Genomic DNA, 26,393 nt, shown 5'->3' on the forward strand with positions numbered 1-26,393 from the left:
CGCACATTTGCTGCAGCAGTTATTCTGCTTATGTACGCTTCAAGCGATATGCTAGGTACAACACACGCCCAAAGGTCCTCCTTGAATGAGTTTTGGAGCCTTTACAACCCCCCCCCCAACTTGTACTTCGTCTGCGATCTTCTTACCCCATCCCCAAACTTCATAACTTTGCACTTACTAGGGTTAAATTCTAGTAGCTACTTGTTAGACTAGACTTGCAGCCTGTCCATATCTATTTGTAGGCTTTCCTGGTTCTTTTCTGCTTGTATTCTCCTCATTAGTTTCACATCACTTGTGGACAGGGGTACTTCTGACACTTTCCCTTCCGTCATGTCATTCACGTCTGCAAGAAATAGTACCGGTCATGTTACACATCACTTATTCTTTCCCTGTCAAGTATGTTTGATCTGTCAAAGTGTCTTCACTGTTATTCCTGCCTGTTCCTCTAGATTTCGTCCCAGTGTTTTGTGTGGTGTTTCATGCTAGCGCTGTGTTGTGAAAGTAGAGGTTCATGAGCAGATATGAGGAGACAGAATGAAAGATGACTGTTACAATAAATTCTGTTTTGCTTTCGACATGTATAGTACTCACTGTTGTGAGTTTATAAATATACTCACTGTGTGTGTGTGTAACTCTACGCACTGTGGTGAATGTGTGTGTAACTCTACGCACTGTGGTGAATGTGTGTGTAACTCTACGCACTGTGGTGAATGTGTGTGTGTGTGAGTGAGTGTATGGTGAGTTGAGTGTGTGGGTGTACTCACCGTGGTGAGGTGAGTGTGTGGGTGTATTCACCGTGGTAAGGCGAGTGTGTGGGCGTACTCACAGTAGTGAGATGAGTGTCTGGGTGTACTCACCGTAGTGAGATGAATGTGTGGATGTACTCACCGTGGTGAGGTAAGTATGTGGGTGTATTCACCGTGGTAAGGTGGGTGTGGGTGTGCTCACCGTAGTGAGATGAGTGTCTGGGTTTACTCACCGTGGTAAGGTGAGTGTGTGGGTGTTCTTGTGTACCGCTGAGTTGAGTACTGAGAGGCGGGGAGCTGGACACTGTGTTGTTGTCTGCCGTCACCAGCAGCGTCACCTTCGCCGTCACCAGCGCAGTCAGCAGCTGCAGTGGGTACACACCGCTAACTTTCATCGTCACCAAAGTTGTTGTTGCTGCTGATACTGCTGTTGCTGCTGTTGCTACTGCTGTTGCTGCTGATGCTGTTGTTGCTGCTTCTGTTGCTGATGTTGATGCTGTTTCCTCTGTAAGAGAATAAAAGCTCTTGTTCAAGGTGCAAAAGGAGACTATACACAATAATAATTGCTAGTGACTGGATTTGTCGAACTGAAGTTAAAGATTAAGTGAAGAGTAAGAGGAGCTTTATCAAGTCTAATAAAGTTTAAACTGAGAGTCACTAAGTCAGAATTTGTAAAGCTCACTCCTGAGCGAAACTTTATCGAAACTGAAGTCTTTCTGCCGCATATATTTATGTACGCTCATGTCTGCCTGTTGCTCCAGTCACCAGCTTAGTGAATTGTAAACTTTAAAAGGAAGACATAAACAATGCAAGAACAAGAAAAATCAACTTCCTTATTGAAAAACTGTCGTGCACACCAACCCTGCGCCTGGTGCGCGCTCCTGCGCCTGGTGCGCGCTCACGCTGAGGCCCAGAACCCATAACAAAATAACTGCAGTTAATATCGATGAAGGTTACGGAAAACAATAAAGGAAAAATATTTTATCCTCACTGTAGACAACGACCTGCCATAACTGTGAGCTAAGAAGCACATAAATGTTTTTATGAACTGATTAAACTACTGGTAATATGTAACTACAAAGTGCTCAAACACACACACACACACACACACACACACACACACACACACACACACACACACACACACACACACAGAGTGGTGGAACATCCAGAAATGAATGAGCTTATCAACGACAGCCAACACGGTTTCAGGAATGGGAAATCTTGTCACAAACCTACTGGAGTCCTATGACAGGGTGACAGCAGTAAGACAAGAGAGAGAGGGGTGGGTAAATTGCATTTTCTTGGACTGTAAGAAGGGGTTTGACGCAGTTCCACACAAGAGATTAGTGAAAAAGCTGGAGGACCAGGCAGGGATAACAGGGAAGGCACTGCAATGGATCAGGGAATACCTGTCAGGAAGACAACAGCGAGTCATGGTACGTGGTGAGGTGTCAGAGCGGGCGCCTGTGACGAGTGGAGTTCCACAGGGGTCAGTCCTGGGACCGGTGCTGTTTCTGGTAATTGTGAACGACATGACGGAAGGAGTAGACTCCGAAGTGCCCCTGTTTGCAGATGATGTGAAGTTGATGAGAATTCAATCGGACGAGGACCAGGCAGAACTACAAAGGGATCTGGACAGGATACAGGCCTGGTCCAGCAACTGGCTCCTGGAGTTCAACCTCATCAAATGCAAAGTCATGAAGATTGGGAAAGGGCAAAGAAGACCGCAGACGGAGCACAGTCTAGGAGGGGGGGCAGAGTCTACAAACCTCACTCAAGGAAAAAGACCTTGGGGTGAGTGTAACACCAGCCACATCTCCTGAGGCACACATCAATCAAATAACTGCTGCAGCATATGGGCGCCTAGCAAACCTAAGAACAGTTTTCCGATATCTTAATAAGGAATCGTTCAGGACCCTGTACACCGTGTACGTTAGGCCCATATTGGAGAATGCAGCACCAGTTTAGAACCCACACCTAGCCAAGGATGTAGAGAAACTAGAGAATGTGCAAAGGTTTGCAACAAGACTAGTTCCGGAGCAAAGGGGGTTGTCCTGCGAGGAAAGGTTAAAGGAAATCGACCTGACAACACTAGAGGACAGAAGAGATAGGGGGGACATGATAACGACCTATAAAATACTGAGAGGAATAGACAAGGTGGACAAATACAGGATGTTCCAGAGATGGGACACAGCAACAAGGGGTCACAGTTGGAAGTTGAAGACTGAGATGAATCACAGAGACGTTAGGAAGTATTTCTTCAGCACAGAATAGTCAGGAAGTGGAATAGTTTGGGAAGCGATGTAGCGGAGGCAGGATCCATTCATAGCTTTAAGAAGAGGTATGGTAAATCTCATGGAGCAGGAAGAGTGACCCAGTAGTGGGTAGTGAAAAGGCGGGGCCAGGAGCTGTGAATCGACCCCTGCAACCACAACTAGGTGAGTACAACACAGGCACACAAGCACACACACTCAAACACACACACACGCACTCAAACACACACACACACACACACACACACACACACACACACACACACACACACTGTTGCAAAGGTTTGCAACAAGACTAGTCCCAGAGCTAAGAGGTATGTCCTACGAGGAGAGGTTAAGGGAAATCAACCTGACGACACTGGAGGACAGGAGAGATAGGGGGGACATGATAACGACATACAAAATACTGAGAGGAATTGACAAGGACAAAGACAGGATGTTCCAGAGATTGGACACAGTAACAAGGGGACACAGTTGGAAGCTGAAGACACAGATGAATCACAGGGATGTTAGGAAGTATTTCTTCAGCCACAGAGTAGTCAGTAAGTGGAATAGTTTGGGAAGCGATGTAGTGGAGGCAGGATCCATACATAGCTTTAAGCAGAGGTATGATAAAGCTCACGGCTCAGGGAGAGTGACCTAGTAGCGATCAGTGAAGAGGCGGGGCCAGGAGCTCGGACTCGACCCCCGCAACCTCAACTATGTGAGTACAACTAGGTGAGTACACACACACACAAACAGGTGGCAAATTTTCGGAGAATCGGGTGGTTCACAAAGAAAAGGAATCGGCCTCTCAAAGTAATTTTCAAGGCAGAATCAACCCGAACCATGATCCTGCAGGAGAAAGCACAGCTGAGAGGCAAGCAGGAGTTCCGGAGCGTGTACCTCGATCGAGGCAGAACACAGGACGAGAGGAAGACGATGAAAGAGAGAGTTCAAAAACGAAAGGAGAAATGGGAGGAAATGAAAAAGGAGAGCAGAATAACCCAGGATCAATTGGAAGGACAAGCACACCACCCAGAAACACCTGCAGAAGGACTCCAGCCACGACACCCCCAAGGCAACTGAACAATCCAAACCAACCATCACACACCGATCCCTCTGTTCCCACCCCCCGCACCACAGTTACAGTATTAAAACAGAAGTTGAAGGTTTGGTACACAAATGCAGATGGATTAACGAATAAACATGAGGAATGGCAAGAAAGAATCAATGAGAAGTCCCCAGACATCATAGCAGTTAGAGAAACAAAACTCAGAGACAATAACAGATGCAATCTTCCCACCAGGATACCAGATCATGAGGAAAGACAGAAGGGGCAGAGGGGGAGGTGGGGTTGCTCTTCTCGTAAAAAACAGATGGAAATTCGAGAAAATGGAAGGCATAGATGAGACGGGAGAAAGAGACTACATAGTAGGTACACTTCAGTCTGGGGAACAGAAAGTGGTCATTGCAGTGATGTATAATCCACCACAGAACTGCAGGAGGCCAAGAGAGGAATATGAAGAGAGCAACAGAGCAATGGTGGACACACTTGCTGAGGTGGCAAGAAGAGCTCACTCGAGCAGAGCAAAGTTGCTGGTTATGGGGGATTTCAACCACAGGGAGATTGACTGGGAAAACCTGGAACCACATGGGGGTCCCGAAACATGGAGAGCCAGGATGTTGGACGTCGTGCTGGAAAACCTCATTCACCAACATGTTAAGGACACTATCAGAGTGAGAGGGGAGCATGAACCAGCAAGATTGGACCTTGTGTTCACCCTGGGCAGCTCAGACATTGAGGACATCAAGTATGAGAGTCCCCTAGGAGCTAGCGATCACGTGGTTCTGTGCTTTGAATACATAGTAGAGCTGCAAGTGGAGAGAATAGCAGGAGTTGAATGGGAAAAGCCTGACTATAAAAGAGGGGACTACATAGGGTTGAAGAACTTCCTGCGGGAGGTCCATTGGGACAGAGAACTTGCAGGAAAACCAGCCCAGGAAAATGCAATCAACCCACCCCTCTCTCTCGTGTCTTACTTCTGTTACCTTGTCATAGAACTCCAGAAGGTTTGTGACACAGCATTTTCCTTCCATGAATCCGTGCTGGCTGTCCTTTATAATCTTGTTCCGTTCCAGGTGCTCCACTCCTCTCCTCCTGATAATCTTCTCCATGACTTTGCATACTATACACGTCAAAGACACTGGTCTGTAGTTTAGTGCCTCTTTTCTGTCTCCTTTCTTAAAAATTGGGACTACATTTGCCGTCTTCCATACCTCAGGTAGTTGCCTAGTTTCAAGGGATGTATTGAAGATTGTGGTTAGTGGAATGCACAGCTTCTCTGCTCCTTGTTTAAGGACCCACGAGGAGATGTCCGGGCTCATCGCGTTTGAGGTATCAAGGTCACTTAGCAACTTCTGCATCTCCTCCTCCGTTGTTTGTATGCCATCCAACACTTGATGCTATATTCCCTGTTGGTGTTCTCCCTCTGTGCTGTCTTCCCAGAGTCCTTCCTGTCTCTACTGTAAATACTTCCTTAAATCTCATGTTGAGCTCCTCACATACCTCATGATCATTTCTTGTGAGTTTCCCACCTACTTTCCTCAGCCTGATCACCTGGTCTTCGGCTGTTGTCTTCCTCCTGATGTGGCTATACAGCAGTTTCGGGTCAGACTTGACTTTCAATGCTATGTTATTTTCATACTGTCCCTGGGCCTCCCTCCTTACCTGTGCATACTTGTTCCTGGCTCTTCGACTAATCTCCTTATTTTCCTGTGTTCTTTGCCTTCTGTACTTTTTCCATTCTCTAGTGCACTTCCCATTATTTCTGTTGCCCTCTGCCTCCTAGCATTTTGTTGTTACATATTCCATCATTTCGTTTACCGACTATTCTGCCAGTTCTCTGTCCCACTGAACCGCCTGCAGGAAGTTCCTCAAACCTATGTAGTCCCCCTTTTATAGTCTGGCTTTTCCCATTCAACTCCTGTTACCCTCTCTACTTGTAACTCTACTATCAATCAATCAATCAAGTTTATTCTCTATAAGGATTACAGTGCGGGGTTTACAGACTTTGAATATTGTGTGGTTTACATGTTTTAAAATACTAATTACAGAGGGGGCTACTAGGACACCTAGCATGGCTAGGCATTTCGAGCAGACTTAGATTAATTCTAAACTTTAAATTATTACAGATTATGGTATTAAGGCTAAATGACTACATTATAGTTTGTGAGTTTAGCAATGTGAATGCTTTTGTTTTGGCACAATACATAGTGTCTATATTGGAGTATCACATTCAAACTTATGACTAGTTAGGATTCATTATTTTAAGATTAAGATTCGTATTTCTGTGTTTATAGTCAATGGGTCAGTGAGTGTAAGTGTGAACCACCAGGTGGTTTACATGTAGTTAGTTGACGGGGTGTATCAGGGAGATAAGATGTTTTCTAACTGTAGTTTCGAAAGTGATGAATGTGTTTGCAGTTCTAGAGTTTTCAGGTAGGGTGTTCCAGATTTTAGGCCCTTTGACACACATTAAATTTTTGTAAAGGTTTAGTCAGACACGGGGAATGTCATAGAGATGTTTGTGTCTGGTGTTATGCCTGTGGGTCCTGTCACAACTATTAAGAAAGCATTTTAGGTCAAGGTTAATATTGGAATTTAAGGTCCTGTAGATGTAGATTGCACAATAGTAAGTGTGGATGTTCTGAACAGGGAGTAAGTTTAGATTTATGAAGAGTGGGGGGGGGGGTGTTGCCAGGGATGGGATTTAGTGATTATTCTTACTGCGGCTTTTTGTTGGGTTATTATTGGCTTTAGATGTGTTTCTGCAGTTGATCCCCAAGCACAAATAGCATAGGTGAGGTATGGATAAATGAGTGAATGGTATTGTGTGAGAAGGGCAGTTTGCGGCACGTAATATCGTATCTTGGAGAGGATCCCCACCTTTTTGGATACTTTTTTATGTGTTGGATATGGGTGCTGAAATTTAGGTTGTTGTCGAAGTATAGACCTAGGAATCTGCCCTCATTATGTCTGGCAATTAGAGTGTTGCCAATCTTAATGTTAAGTTGTGCAACACCTGCTCTGCTACCAAACATAATGTGGTAGGGTTTGTCAGTATTAAGTGTAAGTTTATTGGCTGTCATCCAAGTCAGAATTTTGAGCAGCTCCTCATTGATAATGGTGTTGAGGGTGGCAAGATTAGGGTGGGAGATGACGTAAGTCGTGTCATCAGCAAAGAGAATGGGTTTCAGGTGTTGGGATACGTTTGGAAGATCATTAATGTAAATGGGGAAGAGCAGGGGACCAAGGACACTTCCCTGCGGAACTCCAGTATCAAGTGGCCGTGTTGATGAGGCTATGTCTTTAATGGTGACATACTGATACCTATTAGTAAGGTAGGATTTGAAATATGCAAGCACATGGCCTCTTATACCATAATGGTCAAGTTTGTGGAGTAGGATGCCGTGGTCTACTGTGTCAAACGCTTTTCTTAGGTCAACAAAAATTCCTAGCGGATGTTCCTTATTTTCCAATGCTGTGTATTCAAAGCACAGAACTACATGATCACTAGCTCCTAGGGGCCTCTCATATGTGATGTCCTCGATGTTTGAACTGCTCAGGGTGAACACAAGGTCCAGTCTTGCTGGTTCATCCTTCCCTCTCTCTCTGGTAGTGTCCTTAACATGTTGGTGCATGAGGTTTTCCAGTACCACATCCATCATCTTGGCTCTCCATGTTTTGGGACCCCCATGTGGCTCCAGGTTTTCCCAATCGATCTCCCTGTGGTTGAAATCGCCCATAACCAGTAACTTTGCTCTGCTGGAGTGAGCTCTTCTTGCCACCTCAGCCAGTGTGTCCACCATTGCTCTGTTGCTCTCTTCATAATCCTCTCTTGGCTTCCTGCAGTTTTGTGGTGGATTATACATCACTGCAATGATTACCTTGTGCCCCCCAGACTAAAGTGTACCTACTATGTATTCTCTTTCTTAAATCTCGTCCATGTCTCCCATTTCCTCAAATTTCCATCGTTTTTTTACGAGCAGTGCAACCCCTCCTCCCCCTCTGCTCCTATCTTTCCTCAGGGTCTGATATCCTGGTGGGAAGATTGCATCTGTTATTGTCTCAGTGAGTTTCGTTTCCATGACTGTACACCTCTTGGTGTATACACACCGAAAGGTATACACCTCTCAGTATGTATACATTGTTCAGAAGAATTCGATTAAGTTATGTTTGAAATAATATCACAGGGAAATTCCTTCGTTATATGAGATTCTTTTCCCCTAAATTCTTGTTATTCATCGTCGATGTTTGGAGTAACAACTTCAACTATCGTGTGACCTGCCACAAGTTAAAACAACTGTAAATATATCGTATCCTGATGAACTATTTCTTCGCCAGGTCTATAATAACATCTATATTTAAAACATGCATGTTTTTTCTTAATGTGGCGATATTAATAAGCTTATTTTTGCAAATACCCCTTTTTTCTGTTCACATATTTCCTTTTTTTTTTAACTCATATTCTTTTATCGATTGTCCGTGTGTACGTATTTTACCTGACTTTGTGACACTATCTCAGTCATGTGTCTGGCTACGTCTCTTCCGTCTGCGTGACAGAATACAAATCTTTGCGTCATTGATCGTTATTCAGTCTTTGATTTTTTTTATCCCTCTTGGGTTTTTCTTCTTTTAAAAATAAATAACCCATCGCTTGTGTGTCCTGCCTGCTAGTCATATATACTTCCTTCTCTCCTTAATGCAGTGGTTCCCAAACTGGGGGTATGCGGTACCCGGTATGAGGATTATTGTTAACTTTGTCTTAGTATATAAAGTTGTAAAGTAAACCTATTATAAGTAAGTAATAAAGTTAAACCAAATAACAATAAACATCAAAAAACTAATATACAGTATTAGAAAAGAAGAAATATATAGCTAAGTGTGTGGAAACCCAAAAGTATTTTGACAAGTATGCTTCAGGACAAAAGTCACTCAGTAGCCCAGATCGACCTGTCCAGTACGCGTCACTCACTTCCTGAGGCTGCCTCTATTTCACACTGTCAGTTTATCTGTGAGCATCAGCCGAGGTAGACATAAGCTGGTATGTATGTGTACTGCCCTGTGCAGTATATAGTTAGTATTTACCCACTGTTACTGTGAATTTGGTAATAGTCATTAGAGATGCACAATGTTCAAATACAATAAATAAAAGAAAATATCTCAAGTGTTTTAATTTAGCCATATATATCAATAATAACAACATTTTGTGAAAGGGGTAACATGCTCCCTAATGTCTCCCGCTTATGTCTTGCCTCCACACCACTTTATCAACTCAGTGACCCGTACGGATTTAGCGCGTTTATGTACTACCACTACTACTACTACTATTACTACTACTAATAATAATATCAATAATAATAATAATAATAATAATAATAATAATAATAATAATAATAATAATAATAATAATAATAATAATAATAATGATAGCAATAGTAATACAAAAAATAATGATAAAAATAATAATAATAATAATAATATTAATAATAATAATATTAATAATAATGATGATAGCAATAATAATATAAAAATAATGATAACAACAATGATAATAATAATAATAATAATAATAATAATAATAATAATAATAATAATAATAATAATAATAATAATAATAATAATAATATGAGAGTGAGTGGTGCACTTAGGAGTCTGTGGAGACAAAGAACTTTGTCCTTGGAGGCAAAGAGGGGAATGTATGAGAGTATAGTTTTACCAACGCTCTTATATGGGTGTGAAGCATGGGTGATGAATGTTGCAGCGAGGAGATGGCTGGAGGCAGTGGAGATGTCATGTCTGAGGGCAATGTGTGGTGTGAATATAATGCAGAGAATTCGTAGTTTGGAAGTTAGGAGGAGGTGCGGGATTACCAAAACTGTTGTCCAGAGGGCTGTTGAGGTGGTTCGGACATGTAGAGAGAATGGAGCAAAACAGAGTGACTTCAAGAGTGTATCAGTCTGTAGTGGAAGGAAGGCGGGGTAGGGGTCGGCCTAGGAAAGGTTGGAGGGAGGGGGGTAAAGGAGGTTTTGTGTGCGAGGGGCTTGGACTTCCAGCAGGCATGCGTGAGCGTGTTTGATAGGAGTGAATGGAGACATATGGTTTTTAATACTTGACGTGCTGTTGGAGTGTGAGCAAAGTAACATTTATGAAGGGGTTCAGGGAAACCGGCAGGCCGGACTTGAGTCCTGGAGATGGGAAGTACAGTGCCTGCACTCTGAAGGAGGGGTGTTAATGTTGCAGTTTAAAAACTGTAGTGTAAAGCACCCTTGTGGCAAGACAGTGATGGAGTGAATGATGGTGAAAGTTTTTCTTTTTCGGGCCACCCTGCCTTGGTGGGAATCGGCCAGTGTGATAATGAAAAAAAAAATATGAGAGTACCACATTACTCAGCACTTCCACATATGTACACAGAAAAGGTGTCTATGTACTTGCTCGAGTGTTATGTGTGAATATGTTTTTATTTTTCCTGATGGAAGGTCGCAGCTGCAATGCTTGTGATGCAGGGTGGGCTCGCACGCACCAGCTACCTGGTACTTGCTGGGCCTTCACCTGGCTCGGTGTCCTACATATTGGACTATGAATGGTGTTGGGTTGCTCAGGTGATCGTAGTTATCACAGTAGTCATGTAGTGATCTATTTCGTACGTAAATTGGTGCAGCTGTAATCCAGTCTGCGATAACTCCTGTGGCCTTGGGATATCATCCTTGTGAATGTAACGTCGTCAGGGATCTACTGTTAGGATCCCTATAGTCACAAATATGTGTGTGTGTGTACTCACCTAATTGTGGTTGAAGGGGTCGAGACTCAGCTCCTGGCCCCGCCTCTTCACTGATCGCTACTAGGTCTTCTCTTTCTCTGCTTCCTGAGCTGTATCATACCTCTTCTTAAAACTATGTATGGTTCCTGCCTCCACGACTTCACTTGCTAGGCTATTCCACTTCCTGACGACTCTATGACTGAAGAAATACTTCCTAACGTCCCTGTGACTCGTCTGAGTCTTCAGCTTCCAGTTGTGACCCCTTGTCCCTGTGTCCCCTCTCTGGAACATCCCATCTCTGTCCACCTTGTCTATTCCCCGCAGTATCTTGTATGTCGTTATCATGTCTCCCCTGACCCTTCTGTCCTCCAGTGTCGTCAGTCCGATTTCCCTCAACCTTTCCTCGTACGACATTCCCCTGAGCTCTGGGACTAGCCTTGTTGCAAACCTTTGTACCTTCTCTAACTTCTTGACGTGCTTGACCAGGTGTGGGTTCCAGACTGGTGCTGCATACTCCAGTATGGGCCTAACATACACAGTGTACAGTGTCTTGAACGATTCCTTATTAAGGTATCGGAGCGCTATTCTCAGGTTTGCAAGGCCCCAGTATGCTGCAGCAGTTATTTGGTTGATGTGTGCCTCCGGTGATGTGCTCGGTGTTATGGTCACCCCAAGGGCTTTCTTCCTGAGTGAGATCTGTAGTCTTTGTCCACCTAGCCTATACTCTGTCTGCGGTCTTCTTTGCTCCTCCCCAATCTTCATGACTTTGCATTTGGCTGGATTGAATTCGAGAAGCCAGTTACTGGACCACATGTCCAGCCTGTCCAGGTCTCTTTGCAGTCCTGCCTCATCCTCATCCGATTTAATTCTTCTCATCAACTTCACATCATCTGCGAACAGGGACACTTCAGAGTCTATTCCTTCCATCATGTCGTTCACATATATCAAAAATAGCAATGGTCCTAGAACTGACCCCTGTGGGACCCCGCTCGCCACAGGCGCCCACTGTGATACCTCTTCACGTACCATGACTCGTTGCTGCCTCCCTGTCAGGTATTCCCTGATCCATTGCAGTGTCCTCCCTGTTACATGCGCCTGATCCTCCAACTTCTGCACTAATCTCTTGTGGGGAACTGTGTCAAAGGCCTTCCTGCAGTCTAGGAAAACGCAATCTACCCACCCCTCTCTCTCGTGTCTTACTTCTGTTACCTTGTCATAAAACTCCAGGAGGTTTGTGATACACGATTTGCCTTCCATGAACCCATGCTGGTTTTCATTTATAATCTTGTTCCTTTCCAGGTGTTCGACCACTGTCCTCCTGATAATCTTCTCCATGACTTTGCACACAATACATGTCAGAGACACAGGTCTGTAGTTTAGCGCCTCGTTTCTGTTTCCCTTCTTAAATATTGGGACTACATTAGCTGTCTTCCATTTCTCAGGTAGTTGCCCAGTTTCAAGGGATGTGTTGAAGATTGTGGTTAGAGGCACGCACAGCATCTCTGCTCCTTCTCTAAGGACCCATGGGGAGATGTTGTCCAGTCCCATCTCCTTTGAGGTGTCAAGGTCACTTAGGAGCTTCTTCACCTCCTCCTCGGTTGTTCGTATGTCAACCAACACTTGTTGGTATATTCCCTCTTGATGTTCCCTTCTGTGCTGTCTTCCCACAGCCCTTCCTGTCTCTACTGTAAAAACTTCCTTAAATCTCCTGTTCAGCTCCTCACATACCTCCTGATCATTTCTTGTGAGTTCTCCACCTTCTGTCCTTAATCTGATCACCTGGTCTTTGACTGTATTCCTCCTGATGTGGCTATACAACAGTTTTGGGTCAGTCTTGATTCTCGATGCTATGTCATTTTCATACTGTCGCTGGGCCTCCCTCCTTACCTGTGCGTACTCATTCCTGGCTCTGCGACTGATCTCCCTATTTTCGTGTGTTCTCTGCCTTCTGTACTTTTTCCATTCTCTATTACACTTTGTTTTTGCCTCCTTACACCATCGGGTAAACCAGGGGCTCGTTCTGGTCTTCCCGTTGTTACTGTTGCCCTTGGGAATAAACCTTTCCACTGCCTCCTTGCATTTTGTTGTTACATAAATCCTGAAAAAAGGAAATATAAGTGATCACAGAAAAGAAAACATAGTAAATAGTGCAAGTGCTAAGTGGGGGCCGGGAGCAAGGAAGGTGAACGGTTGTGTCAGGCCTAAATAGTGTTGCCACACATAACGCAGTGGGGTATTTGAAGAATACTCCCTCTCTCTCCCCTCTCTTTGCCCCCTCTCCCCTTCCCCTCTCTCCTCTCTCTCTCTCTCTTTCTCTCTCTCTCTCTCTCTCTCTCTCTCTCTCTCTCTCTCTCTCTCTCTCTCTCTCTCTCTCTCTCTCTCTCTCTCTCTCTCTCTCTCGCTCTCTCTCTTCCCCCTTTTCCCTTCTCACTCTCCCCCTCTCTCCTTCTATCTTTCCCTTCTCTCCCTCTCCCCCTCTCTCTCTCACTCTTTCTCTCCCCCTTTTTTCCTTCTCACTCTCCCCCTCTCTCTCTCTCTCTCTCTCTCTCTCTCTCTCTCTCTCTCTCTCTCTCTCTCTCTCTTCCCCCTTTTCCCTTCTCACTCTCCCCCTCTCTCCTTCTACCCTCCCCATCTCTCTCTTTCTCCCTCTCTCTTACTCTCTCCCCCTTTTTCTTCTCACTCTCCTCCTCTCTCTCTCTCCTTCTACATTTCCCTTCTCTCTCTCTCTCTCTCTCTTTCACAAAAAAAAATGGTTGGGACTCGCAGGAATCAGGGATCAGATGACAATGGTACTGGTAGGGAGGAATGGATAGAGGAGCAGTGGAAAAGGATGGAACAAGAATGGGAGAGAAAATTAGGAGAGCTTTCTGAAAAAATGGAGAAAGAGCTCTCTGTGAAATTGGAAAAGAGGTAGGAGAAGGAGACGAATAATTGGGAGGCACAAGTCGAAACTGCAGTAGCCAGGGTAAGGGTCCTAGAATTTGAGGTAAACAGGCTGAAGCAAGTCTCAGTGGCAGTGACCAGAGAAGAAACAGCATTTGAAGCTGAGAGGCTGAACAGGAAGGAAGGAGATATGAATTATGCTAAGGTCATATCAGCCTGCAAAGACGGGCCAAGGCGTGAAAGGGAAGAGCAGCTGGGTGCAGATGGAGAGGGAGATAGATCGAATGATGAGGCACAACCATGCTACCAAGAGCCACTGGAAAAATCAAGGGAGAAAATGACCACATACAGACAGGAACCAGAGTCACAGAGGGAGAGGCAATGGGAGGAGGAAAGGGCAAAATCAGTGTTTATCCATGGGCTTCGGGAGAGAGAGGAAAGGACACACACTGAAAGGCGATAGGAAGAAAGAAAGGAGATTGAGAAAATCATCATGGAAATAGGGGTAGAAGACATGGACGAGATTGTAAATTTTCAGAGAATAGGGGGATACTTGAAGGGGAGAAACCGACCGATCAAGCTGATTCTCAGGACAGAAACAGTGCAGAACAGGATCCTCCAAGAGAAACCACGGTTGAAAAACTCGGAAGAGTACAAGAAGGTGTTCCTAGACAGAGACAGAACACAAACAGAGCGACAGCAGCTGAGGGAGAGGACAAAAAAGCCAAAGGAGCTAGGAAAGAAGACAAGGATGGAACCAGCAGAGGTCAGTCAAAGCAGAACAGAGCAGCAAGGGCAAGCACACATACAACTATCCTCAGAACCCCACAACCTATCACACCATCCCAACACACACTACGATCCATACCCACAGCTTCCACCCAACCCCCAACTATAGAATCCACAGTATGCTACCAGGTCTCCCACCCCCCACAGGCCCTCTAAACCACAGTGTTGGAAAGGAAACTGAAGGTATGGTACACAAACGCTGATGGAATAACAAACAAGTGGGAGGAGTGGCACGAAAGAGTCAAAGAGGCATCACCGGACATCATAGCTCTCACAGAAACCAAGCTAACAGGTATGATAACAGATGCCATCTTTCCAACGGGATACCAGATCCTGAGGAAAGACAGAAGGAACAGGGGGGGTGGAGGAGTGGCACTGCTGATTAAAAACCGATGGAATTTTGATGAGCTGGAGAGAGGAGACAGCGGAGAAGAAAGTGATTACATAGTAGGAATGCTTCACTCTGGAGGTCCCTAGGTGGAAATTGCAGTGATGTATAACCCACCACAGAACAACAGGAGACCAAGGCAAGAGTATGACGAGAGCAATAGAGCGATGGTTGACACACTGGCTGCAGTGGCCAGAAGAGCTCATGCATGCAGGGCAAAGCTCCTGATCATGGGTGACTTTAACCACAAGGAGATCGACTGGGAGAACTTAGAGCCACATGGAGGCTAAGATACATGGAGGGCTAAGATGATGGAGGTGGTACTGGAAAACTTCATGTACCAACACGTAAGGGACACTACAAGAGAGTGAGGAGAGGATGAACCAGCAAGACTGGACTTAGTATTCACCTTGAGTAGTGCAGATATTGAGGACATCACATATGAAAGACCCCTTGGGGCCAGCAATCATGTGGTTTTGAGCTTCGAATACACAGTAGAGCTACAAGTGGAGGGGGAAGCAGGAAGGCCAGGGCGAATGAAGCCAAACTACAAGAAAGGGGACTACACGGGAATGAGGAACTTCCTGAACGAGTTTCAGTGGGACAGAGAACTGGCAGGGAAGCCAGTTAATGAGATGATGGAATATGTAGCAACAATGTGCAAGGAGGCTGAGGAGAGGTTTGTACCCAAGAGAAACAGGAATAATGAAAAAGCCAGGATGAGCCCATGGTTCACCCAAAAGTGCAAGGAGGCAAAAACCAAGTGTGCTAGGGAATGGAAGAAATATAGAAGGCAAAGCACCCAGGAGAATAAGCAGAGCAGTCGTAGAGCCAGAAACGAATATGCACAGATAAGAAGGGAGGCCCAACGACAATATGAAAACGACATAGCAGGGAAAGCCAAATCTGACCCGAAGCTGTTATACAGCCACATCAGGAGGAAAACAAGTCAAGGATCAGGTAATCAGGCTAAGGAAGGAAGGAGGAGAGACAACAAGAAATGACCGTGAAGTATGTGAGGAACTCAACAAGAGATTCAAAGAAGTGTTCACAGAGGAGACAGAATGGGCTCCAGAAAGACAGAGAGGTGGGGCACACCACCAGGTGCTGGATACAGTACACACAACCGAGGAAGAAGTGAAGAGGCTTCTGAGTGAGCTAGATACCTCAAAGGCAATGGGGCCAGATAACATCTCCCCATGGGTATTGAGAGAGGGAGCAGAGGCGCTATGTGTACCCCTAACGACAATATTCAATACATCTATCGAAACAGGGAGATTGCCTGAGGCATGGAAAACAGCAAATGTAGTCCCATTCTTTAAGAAAGGAGACAGTGACATGTATAGTGGAACACCTAGAAAGGAATGATCTCATCAACAGCAGCCAACATGGTTTCAGGGATGGGAAATCCTGTGTCACAAACCTACTGGAGTTCTATGACATGGTGACAGCAGTAAGACAAGAGAGAGAGGGGTGGGTGGATTGCATTTTCTTGGACTGCAAGAAGGCGTTTGACACAGTACCACACAAGAGATTAGTGCAAAAACTGGAGGACCAAGCAGGGATAACTGGGAAGGCACTACAACGGATCAGGGAATACTTGTCAGGAAGACAGCAGCGAGTCATGGTACGTGGCGAGGTGTCAGAGTGGGCACCTGTGACCAGCGGGGTCCCACAGGGGTCAGTCCTAGGACCAGTGCTGTTTCTGGTATTTGTGAACGACATGACGGAAGGAATAAACTCCGAGGTGTCACTGTTTGCAGATGACGTGAAGCTGATGAGAAGAATTCATTCGATCGAAGACCAGGCAGATCTACAAAGGGATCTGGACAGGCTGCAGACCTGATCCAGCAACTGGCTCTTGGAGTTCAATCCCACCAAGTGCAAAGTCATGAAGATTGGGGAAGGGCAAAGAAGACCGCAGACGGAGTACAGTCTAGGGGGCCAGAGACTACAAACCTCTCTCAAGGAAAAAAAATCTTGGGGTGAGTATAACACCAGGCACATCTCCTGAAGCGCACATCAACCAAATAACTGCTGCAGCATATGGGCGCCTGGCATTCCGACATCTTAATAAGGAATCGTTCAGGATCCTGTACACCGTGTACTTTAGGCCCATATTGGAGTATGCGGCACCAGTTTGGAACTCACACCTATCCAAGCATGTAAAGAAACTAGAGAAAATGCAAAGGTTTACAACAAGACTAGTCCCAGAGCTAAGAGGTATGTCCTACGAGGAGAGGTTAAGGGAAATCAACCTGACGACACTGGAGGACAGGGGAGATAGGGGGGACATGATAACGACTTACAAAATACTGAGAGGAATTGACAAGGTGAACAAAGACAGGATGTTCCAGAGACTGGACACAGCAACAAGGGGACACAGTTGGAAGCTGAAGACACAGATGAATCACAGGGATGTTAGGAAGTATTTCTTCAGCCACAGAGTAGTCAGGAAGTGGAATAGTTTGGAAAGCGATGTAGTGGAGGCAGGATCCATACATAGCTTTAAACAGAGGTACGATAAAGCTCACGGTTCAAGGAGAGTGACCTAGTAGCGACCAGTGAAGAGGCGGGGCCAGGAGCTTGGACTCGACCCCTGCAACCTCAACTAGGTGAGAACTAGGTGAGTACACACACACACACACACACACACACTTACACACATACAGGCGGGGCCAGGAGCTGAGTCTCGACCCCTGCAACCACAATTAGGTGAGTACACACACAGACACACATAGACACAGATACACACACACACACACACACACACACACACACACACACACACACACACACACACACACACACACACACACACACCCACACACACACACACACACACACACAATATGTGTATGTGGAATATGTAGCAACAAAATGCAAGGAGGCTGAGGAGAGGTTTGTACCCAAGGGTAACAGGATTAATGAAAAAGCCAGAATGAGCCCATGGTTTACCCAAAGGTGCAGGGAGGCAAAAACCAAGTGTGCTAGGGAATGGAAGAAATATAGAAGGCAAAGGACCCAGGAGAATAAGGAGAACAGTCATAGAGCCAGAAACGAATATGCACAGATAAGAAGGGAGGCCCAAAGACAATATGAAAATGACATAGCAGCGAAAGCCAAATCTGACCCGAAACTGTTGTACAGCCACATCAGGAGGAAAACAACAGTCGAGGACCAGGTAATCAGGCTAAGGAAGGAAGGAGGAGAGACAACAAGAAATGACCGTGAAGTATGTGAAGAACTCAACAAGAGATTCAAAGAAGTGTTCACAGAGGAGACAGAAGGGACTCCAGAAAGACGGAGAGGTGGGGCACACCACCAAGTGCTGGACACAGTGCACACAACCGAGGAAGAAGTGAAGAGGCTTCTGAGTGAGCTAGATACCTCAAAGGCAATGGGGCCAGATAACATCTCCCCATGGGTATTGAGAGAGGGAGCAGAGGCGCTATGTGTACCCCTAACAACAATATTCAATACATCTATCGAAACAGGGAGATTGCCTGAGGCATGGAAGACAGCAAATGTAGTCCCAATCTTTAAAAAAAGGAGACAGACATGAAGCACTAAAATACAGACCAGTGTCACTGACATGTATAGTATGCAAAATCATGGAGAAGATTATCAGGAGAAGAGTGGTGGAACACCTAGAAAGGAACGATCTCATCAACAGCAGCCAACATGGTTTCAGGGACGGGAAATCCTGTGTCACAAACCTACTGGAGTTCTATGACATGGTGACAGCAGTAAGACAAGAGAGAGAGGGGTGGGTGGATTGCATTTTCTTGGACTGCAAGAAGGCGTTTGACACAGTTCCACACAAGAGATTGGTGCAAAAACTGGAGGACCAAGCAGGGATAACAGGGAAGGCACTACAATGGATCAGGGAATACTTGTCAGGAAGACAGCAGCGAGTCATGGTACGTGGCGAGGTGTCAGAGTGGGCACCTGTGACCAGCGGGGTCCCGCAGGGGTCAGTCCTAGGACCAGTGCTGTTTCTGGCATTTGTGAATGACATGACGGAAGGAATAGACTCTGAGGTGTCCCTGTTTGCAGATGACGTGAAGTTGATGAGAAGAATTCACTCGATCGAAGACCAGGCAGAACTACAAAGGGATCTGGACAGGCTGCAGACCTGGTCCAGCAATTGGCTCCTGGAGTTCAATCCCACCAAGTGCAAAGTCATGAAGATTGGGGAAGGGCAAAGAAGGCCGCAGACGGAGTACAGTCTAGGGGGTCAGAGACTACAAACCTCACTCAAGGAAAAAGATCTTGGGGTCAGTATAACACCAGGCACATCTCCTGAAGCGCACATCAACCAAATAACTGCTGCAGCATATGGGCGCCTAGCAAACCTCAGAACAGCATTCCGACATCTTAATAAGGAATCATTCAGGACCCTGTACACCGTGTACGTTAGGCCCATATTGGAGTATGCGGCACCAGTTTGGAACCCACACCTAGCCAAGCACGTGAAGAAACTAGAGAAAGTGCAAAGGTTTGCAACAAGACTAGTCCCAGCGCTAAGAGGTATGTCCTACGAGGAGAGGTTAAGGGAAATCAACCTGACGACACTGGAGGACAGGAGAGATAGGGGGGACATGATAACGACATACAAAATACTGAGAGGAATTGACAAGGTGGACAAAGACAGAATGTTCCAGAGATTGGACACAGTAACAAGGGGACACAGTTGGAAGCTGAAGACACAGATGAATCACAGGGATGTTAGGAAGTATTTCTTCAGCCACAGAGTAGTCAGTAAGTGGAATAGTTTGGGAAGCGATGTAGTGGAGGCAGGATCCATACATAGCTTTAAGCAGAGGTATGATAAAGCTCACGGCTCAGGGAGAGTGACCTAGTAGCGATCAGTGAAGAGGCGGGGCCAGGAGCTCGGACTCGACCCCCGCAACCTCAACTAGGTGAGTACAACTAGGTGAGTACACAGACGCACACACACACACACACACTCTGTATACCATTTACGTCAGGCCCATACTGGAGTATGCAGCACCAGTTTGGAATCCACACCTAGTCAAGCACGTCAGGAAATTAGAGAAAGTGCAAAGGTTGGCAACAAGACTAGTCCCAGAGCTACGGGGATTGTCCTACGAAGAAAGGTTGAGGGAAATCGGCCTGACGACACTGGAGGACAGGAGGGTCAGGGGAGACATGATAACGACATATAAAATACTGCGCGGAATAGACAAGGTGGACAAAGACGGGATGTTCCAGAGAAGGGACACAGACACAAGAGGTCACAATTGGAAGTTGAAGACTCAGATGAATCAAAGTTATGTTAGGAAGTATTTCTTCAGTCATAGAGTAGTCAGGCCGTGGAATAGCCTAGAAAGTGACGTAGTGGAGGCGGGAACCATACATAGTTTTAAGGCGAGGTATGATAGAGCTCATGGGGCTGGGAGAGAGAGGACCTAGTAGCAATCAGCGAAGAGGCGGGGCCAGGAGCTGTGAATCGACCCCTCCAACCACAAATAGGTGAGTACACACACACACACACACACACACACACACACACACACACACACACACACACACATACACACACACATGCACACTCACATATACACAGATACACACACACACACATACACACACGTACACAAAAAAAACAGGCCTAGTGTCTAATCGACATGTGCCTAGGACAAAACGGTAACTAACCTCTCGGTGTATACACACCGAGAGGTGTACACCTCTCAGTGTGTATACACCGAGAAGTGTGCACTTCTCAGTGTGTATACAAAAAGTTTACTTTTAATCCTTATTTTAGGGGTTAAAATATTCCTTACTAATGGTAAACGAGTCACTTGTTGTCTTAATGATATTCCTTTAATCGACTGAAATCAATTCCAATTTACCAGTCAACTGAATTAGTCCAGGTCCTCGAATTTATTATTAATATTCATATTACTTGCAGCTTCTCTCCATCATCAGCTTCAGATCTTTCTTTTTATCATAGAATTTGTGTACTTCTGTATCTATAAGTCATTCGAGTGTTTGTAACTCAGGAATTTTAAAAATATGTCATAAGAGTAAGTGTTGTCTCTCTTAAGGTATATGCATCGAGGGAGGTGTAGACTCAGAGTTTACTTTATCCGATATTTAAGGGTATACTGCATTCATGATTAGTGCCCAGGTGATAGTGCTGACTTAATGACACACGTAGAGTCCAGAAGCTGTGATCCATACAAACTGCTTAACATGCCCTTGTCTGTGACCTTAACTTGATTCACCTCCAGAAAGACACCATAGTTGTGATCTTACTTTATTCCACCTCCAGGAAGACGGCACAGGTATGACCTTGGTTCACCTCCAGGAAGACAACATAGTTGTGACCTTACCTTATTCCACCTCCAGGAATAGAGCGTAGCTGTGACCTTGACTTGGTCAGTCTCTTGCCCTTTATTAAATATTTTTTATTATTTTCTAATTCACACTTATATCCTCGCTGATTTTTCTGTAACACTATAAAACCGACAGATTCCCAGCTTCCCTCTATAAATACTATAGAAAACTTTAATGAATTTCAACGAAATGAGTTAGTTCTCGAGGGAGGAGTTGCCACTATGTTAAGCTCACCGTACTAACAAGTTAGTATTCTGTTATTCTACTGATGTGAACACGTCTGATCACCACAATGTTCTGATGCGAGATTACGAAGGGTAGTGCAAGTCATTCGATCATAGCACTGCATCAAGGAGGCAATGCTCTTGACCCAGTTTAAAGAGAGAGACAGCAGCGAACTTGCAAGTCAACACCGAGGCTCCATGTGGGAATTAGACATATGTGCAACATGTGGACATCTTTTTTTGTAGATGTAACGTCTATAAATAAAGATACCCAAATGTTGCACACACTTCTAATTCTTCACCTTGTCGGTATTGTATACCATTCATGTACACTGAGGCTTTATGCTGAGAGGAACAATGTACTTCTGTCTACATTAGAGACTATTAAAGACTATTGTGTATTATCTATGAATATGAGACAATGAATGACAAAATATTATCAAGAAATTAACTGGTTACATAAAGCGGTATTCGCAGTACAACAAACTGAAAGAGCAGGATGTAGAAACTAAACATATTATGAACTATGAGTTAAAAATAGTACGTACATAACGTACGTAGTGAAACCTAATATGATACTTAAATGACTTATAGTGAGGAAAGACACTGTGACCCCATAGTGAAGATCCTCAGCAAGGTACTATAGACCAGTAAACTGTTGGTAGTCTGGAAATAGGCTATGGTTGATCCAGTACTAAAACAGACAGGCTGAAAACAGAATTACAGATGAGTATTAATGACATTGCTAATATCCATAGTTCTAGAGAAAATAGAAAGCAGGTTACTGGAGCACATGGAGAGGGAAGAATTTGTCAAAAAAATAACACGTTTTTTTGGGACTGAAGTTCTTCCTGACGTCTCTGCTTCAATTCCATGACAGTATTACGGCTATAAAAACAGAGAAAGTGGTTTTGTTTACTCCAGGTTCCTTAATTAATGGAAATCCCACTACAGAATAATCCAACAATTAGAAGAGCAAACAGAATTAAAAGCAAAAAAAATCGATTTTATCTGGGATTATCTGAAAGATGAAACAGAGAATGACTCAAAGAGGTGTCGTAATGGTCAGGAGACAGGCGGGATCCCTTCAGGAGGAGTAATGGGCCCATATCTGTTTAAAATGCAAGTAAATGATCGTTATAAATAAATGTCGTTATTTGCTGCTGATTAGAAACTGGTGAGGGTGATTCAGTCAAGTGAGGACAGACTCCAGAGACACCAAGACAAGAAGCTCTAGAGGTGGTCAAAGAGATTAATGGGGTTCAACCAGAACAAACGCAAGGTCACGAGGATCAGGGAGGAAGAGGGAAGACCCGAAATGGAGAAAAGCTTAGGGAAAGACAACCTGTAAATAACAGTAAAAAACAGTGACCCTGGATGAAGTATCATGCTAAACATGTCACCAGAGATGCACATGAACTGTATATCTTCAGTGATATAAGAAAGATTAACATAGCTGAAAACAACATTTAGGGAGCTAAACTTAAATTGCTTAAGAACACTGCACGTCATATGTGAAGACCATGTCAGGACGTTGCAGCTCCAGTGTAGAGTGTCCATTTGATCAACCACGAGAAAGAAACTCAATAATGCTGAAGAGATGAGGAGATGTTGAGGAGATACTAAATGAACTAAACGTTTTGACCCAGAAAGAAAGGAGGACAGGGGGAGAGATGAATTACATGTATAGAATATTACGCAGAATGATAGAGCAGATTAAAGGTAGTCTGTTTAAAAGGCAGTGACTAAGGACAAGCAAACACATATGGCAACTAAAGAAATAAATGAGCCATAGAACAACTATTTTCGTAATAAAAATTTTTTATTTTCCAATGTATTACAAGATTTCTGCACGTTCTAACCAACGACGTCTATGTGCGCTTCAAACACACCAAAACTAAAACACAACAAACGGTTCCCTCCTCAAACTAAAAGAACAAAAAAATCATTATCGAGGGAAAGAAGGGAATTTTATCTGGAGGTAACGCAGGCATTATCAACACTAGACTTGGAGACAGGTTGCACAGTGACGCAGGGATGGTAGAAGACTCAACTAGACGAGGAAATGCTGAGAAGTAATTTCGACCAAGAGTTTCAGTTACAATAGACCCGAGAGGCTACAGCCTGATAAATGTGGGTGAAGGCAACAGGAGCTCGTGTAACTGAGCATATATGTTACAATGGCACCTTGTGATGCTCAGCCACTGCCAAGATTCCTACCACACCTTAAGACGTTGGTTGCAGCCTGGTTACACAAATATATATTAGCAGTTGTTTGTAGTCTTTGTCATTATCCCTGAAACTTCTCACAATGAATGTGTGTACTCACCTATATGTGGTTGTAGGGGTCGATTCATAGCTCCTGGCCCCGCCTCTTCACTGGTCGATACTAAGTCGCTCTCTCCATGCTCCATGAGGTTTATCATACCTTTTCATAAAGCTATGCATGGAACTTGCTTCAACTACTTCACTATCTAAAGTATTCCACTTCCTGACAACTCTAAGGCTAAAAAAATACTTCCTAACATCCCTATGGCCCATCAGGGCTTTCAGCTTCCAACTGTTCCTGTATCCCATCTCTGAAACATGTCAATTCCTCTCAGTATTTTATATGTCGTTATCATGTCCCACCCCCTATCCCTCCTATCCTCTAGTGTCATCAGGTTGAGTTCACTTAACCTCTCCTCATAAGACATGCCCCTCAGTTCCGGGACTAATCTTGTTGCAATTTTTTTCACTTTCTCAAATCTCGTGACGTCCTTGACTAGGTGTGGGTTCCATACTGGTGCTGCATACTCCAGAATAGGCCTGAGGTACATGGTGTACAATGTCGTGAATGACTCCTTACTCATATGTCTAAATGCTAATCTCAGGTATACCAAGCGCCCATATGCTGCAGCAGTTATTTGACTGATGTGTGCCTCACGAGACATGTTCGTTATAATGCATACCCCGAGAACCTTTTCTTTAATTGACGTTTGCATCCTTTGATTCCTTAACCTGTACTCCGTCTGCGGTCTTCTGTGTCCTTCCCCAATCTTCATGGCTTTGCACTTACTGGGGTTTATCTCTAAGAGCCATTTGTCGGACCAGACTTGTAGTCTGTCCAGATCCCCATGTAATCTTAACTGATCCTCGCCCGCTTGTATTCTCCTCATCAGTTTCACATAATCAGCGAACAGTGACACTTCTGAATCGAGTCCTTCTATCATATCATTCACGTATACAAGAAACAGCACTGGACCTAGGGCTGACCCTTGTTGAACCCCACTCGACACATGTGCCCACTCTGACACTTCTTCACATATCAACACTCGTTGTTTCCTTCCTGTCAGGTATTCCCTGATTCATTGCAGTACTCTCCCTATTATTCCTGCCTGCTCCTCTAATTTTTGCACCAGTTTCTTGTGTCGTACTGTGTTAAAAGCCTCGTGCAGCCCAGAAAGATGCAATCTACCCATCCCTCTCTCTCCTATCTTACATCTGTTACCTTATCGTAGAATTCAAGTAGATTTGTGACACAAGATTTCCCATCTCTGAAGCCGTGCTGAGTGTTCTGTATGAGCCCAGTCTTTCCAATGTGTTCCACCACTCTTCTCCTGATAATCTTTTCCATGACTTTACATACTATACAAGTCAGTGACACTGGTCTGTAGTTTAATGCTGCCTGTCTGTCTCCTTTCTTAAAAACTGGAACTACATTTGCTGTCTTGCACTCCTCAGGCAACTTCCCTGTTTCGATAGATTTACTAAAGATTGCTGCTAGCGGCACACACAGTTCCTCTGCTTCCTCTCTCAGTATCCGTGGAGATATGTTATCTGGGCCCTCAGCATTTGAGGTATCGAGTTCGTCTAGCAGTTTCTTCACCTCTTGTTGTTTCCTCCCTCTCAAATATTCTCTGATCCACTGCAGTGCCTTTCCTAACACTGATACTAGGTGTGTGTGTTTGTGTGTGTGTGTGTGTGTGTGTGTGTGTGTGTGTGTGTGTGTGTGTGTGTGTGTGTGTGTGTGTGTGTGTGTGTGTGTGTGTGTGTATGTGTGTGTACTTATGTAAGTATGCCTGCATATTTGTTACTGTGAGGGTTGAACGTCAGCTCCTGGCTGATCCTCTTAACTAGTGTCTTCGCAAGTTTCCTGTCTCAAGGATTCTTTCATATCTGTTCCTAAGTATTTGTATGTTGTTAACTTTCACTACCTTCTCATCCAAGTAAATCCACTTCCTGTTAGTTCTTGACTTTTTTGTCTCTGTAGCTCTTGGTTTTATATTTGTGTTCCTTAATCTCCATTGTTCAAACTTGGTTTACACTATCATGTTCTCAGAGGATCTGGTACATTGTTATCATGATTCCTTGTGCTCTCGTGTCTCTCCAGATCATCTGGTTCATTATCTGTGGTTCCAAGTTTTAGAGAAGCACTTAAAGCTCTGCGGTCAACTTTGTAATACATCTGTGGACTTGCTTAAGCTAAGCATCCTCAAATTTGTTATATATTGACAAGGTCTGGAGATTTGTTCATGAAAAATTCATCCAAATTGTCGATCTTTAGCTTGCTTAACGGACCACTAAACAGTCATACTGACTCATTTCAGTAACTAACTCATTTCAGTGCTGTCTTCTGAGTAAGTCCCATCTTATTCAAGCAAGGGTCCGATACTGAATCTGATTTTTACTCTGTTTTTTGGCATATAAAGCGAAATATTTTGGATTTCTTTCAATTTCATTAATTGCTATTAGTTCCTTCTGTCTCTCCTGGATCAAGTATGAATCATTGAACTTAATTAAGTTCAATATTTCCTCCTTCCCTAGTTAGTATTTCCGTCTCCGGTAGAGGGAGGATCTCTCTCTCTTTCCTTGAGTATACCTCAAGTGCCACAGAATTAATACTTTGAAGATACTGGTTGAGATCCATGTTATTTAAG

General features: G+C 44.4%; 1 protein-coding gene across 2 annotated transcripts in view; it reads right to left on the reverse strand.

The window, feature by feature from the left end:
* The window catches only part of LOC128692825 (lipase 3), a 156,352-nt gene that overhangs the window by 86,070 nt on the left and 43,889 nt on the right, over window positions 1-26,393 (reverse strand). For both annotated transcript variants that reach the window (XM_053782161.2, XM_053782155.2), the window contains exon 2: window positions 980-1,251. In XM_053782161.2, the coding sequence (XP_053638136.2) occupies window positions 980-1,141 (162 nt within the window). In that variant the 5' untranslated portion in view covers window positions 1,142-1,251. The remainder of the gene's footprint in view (window positions 1-979; window positions 1,252-26,393) is intronic.

This window comes from Cherax quadricarinatus, unplaced genomic scaffold (genome assembly GCF_038502225.1).
Source record: "Cherax quadricarinatus isolate ZL_2023a unplaced genomic scaffold, ASM3850222v1 Contig231, whole genome shotgun sequence".
NCBI lineage: Eukaryota > Metazoa > Arthropoda > Malacostraca > Decapoda > Parastacidae > Cherax > Cherax quadricarinatus.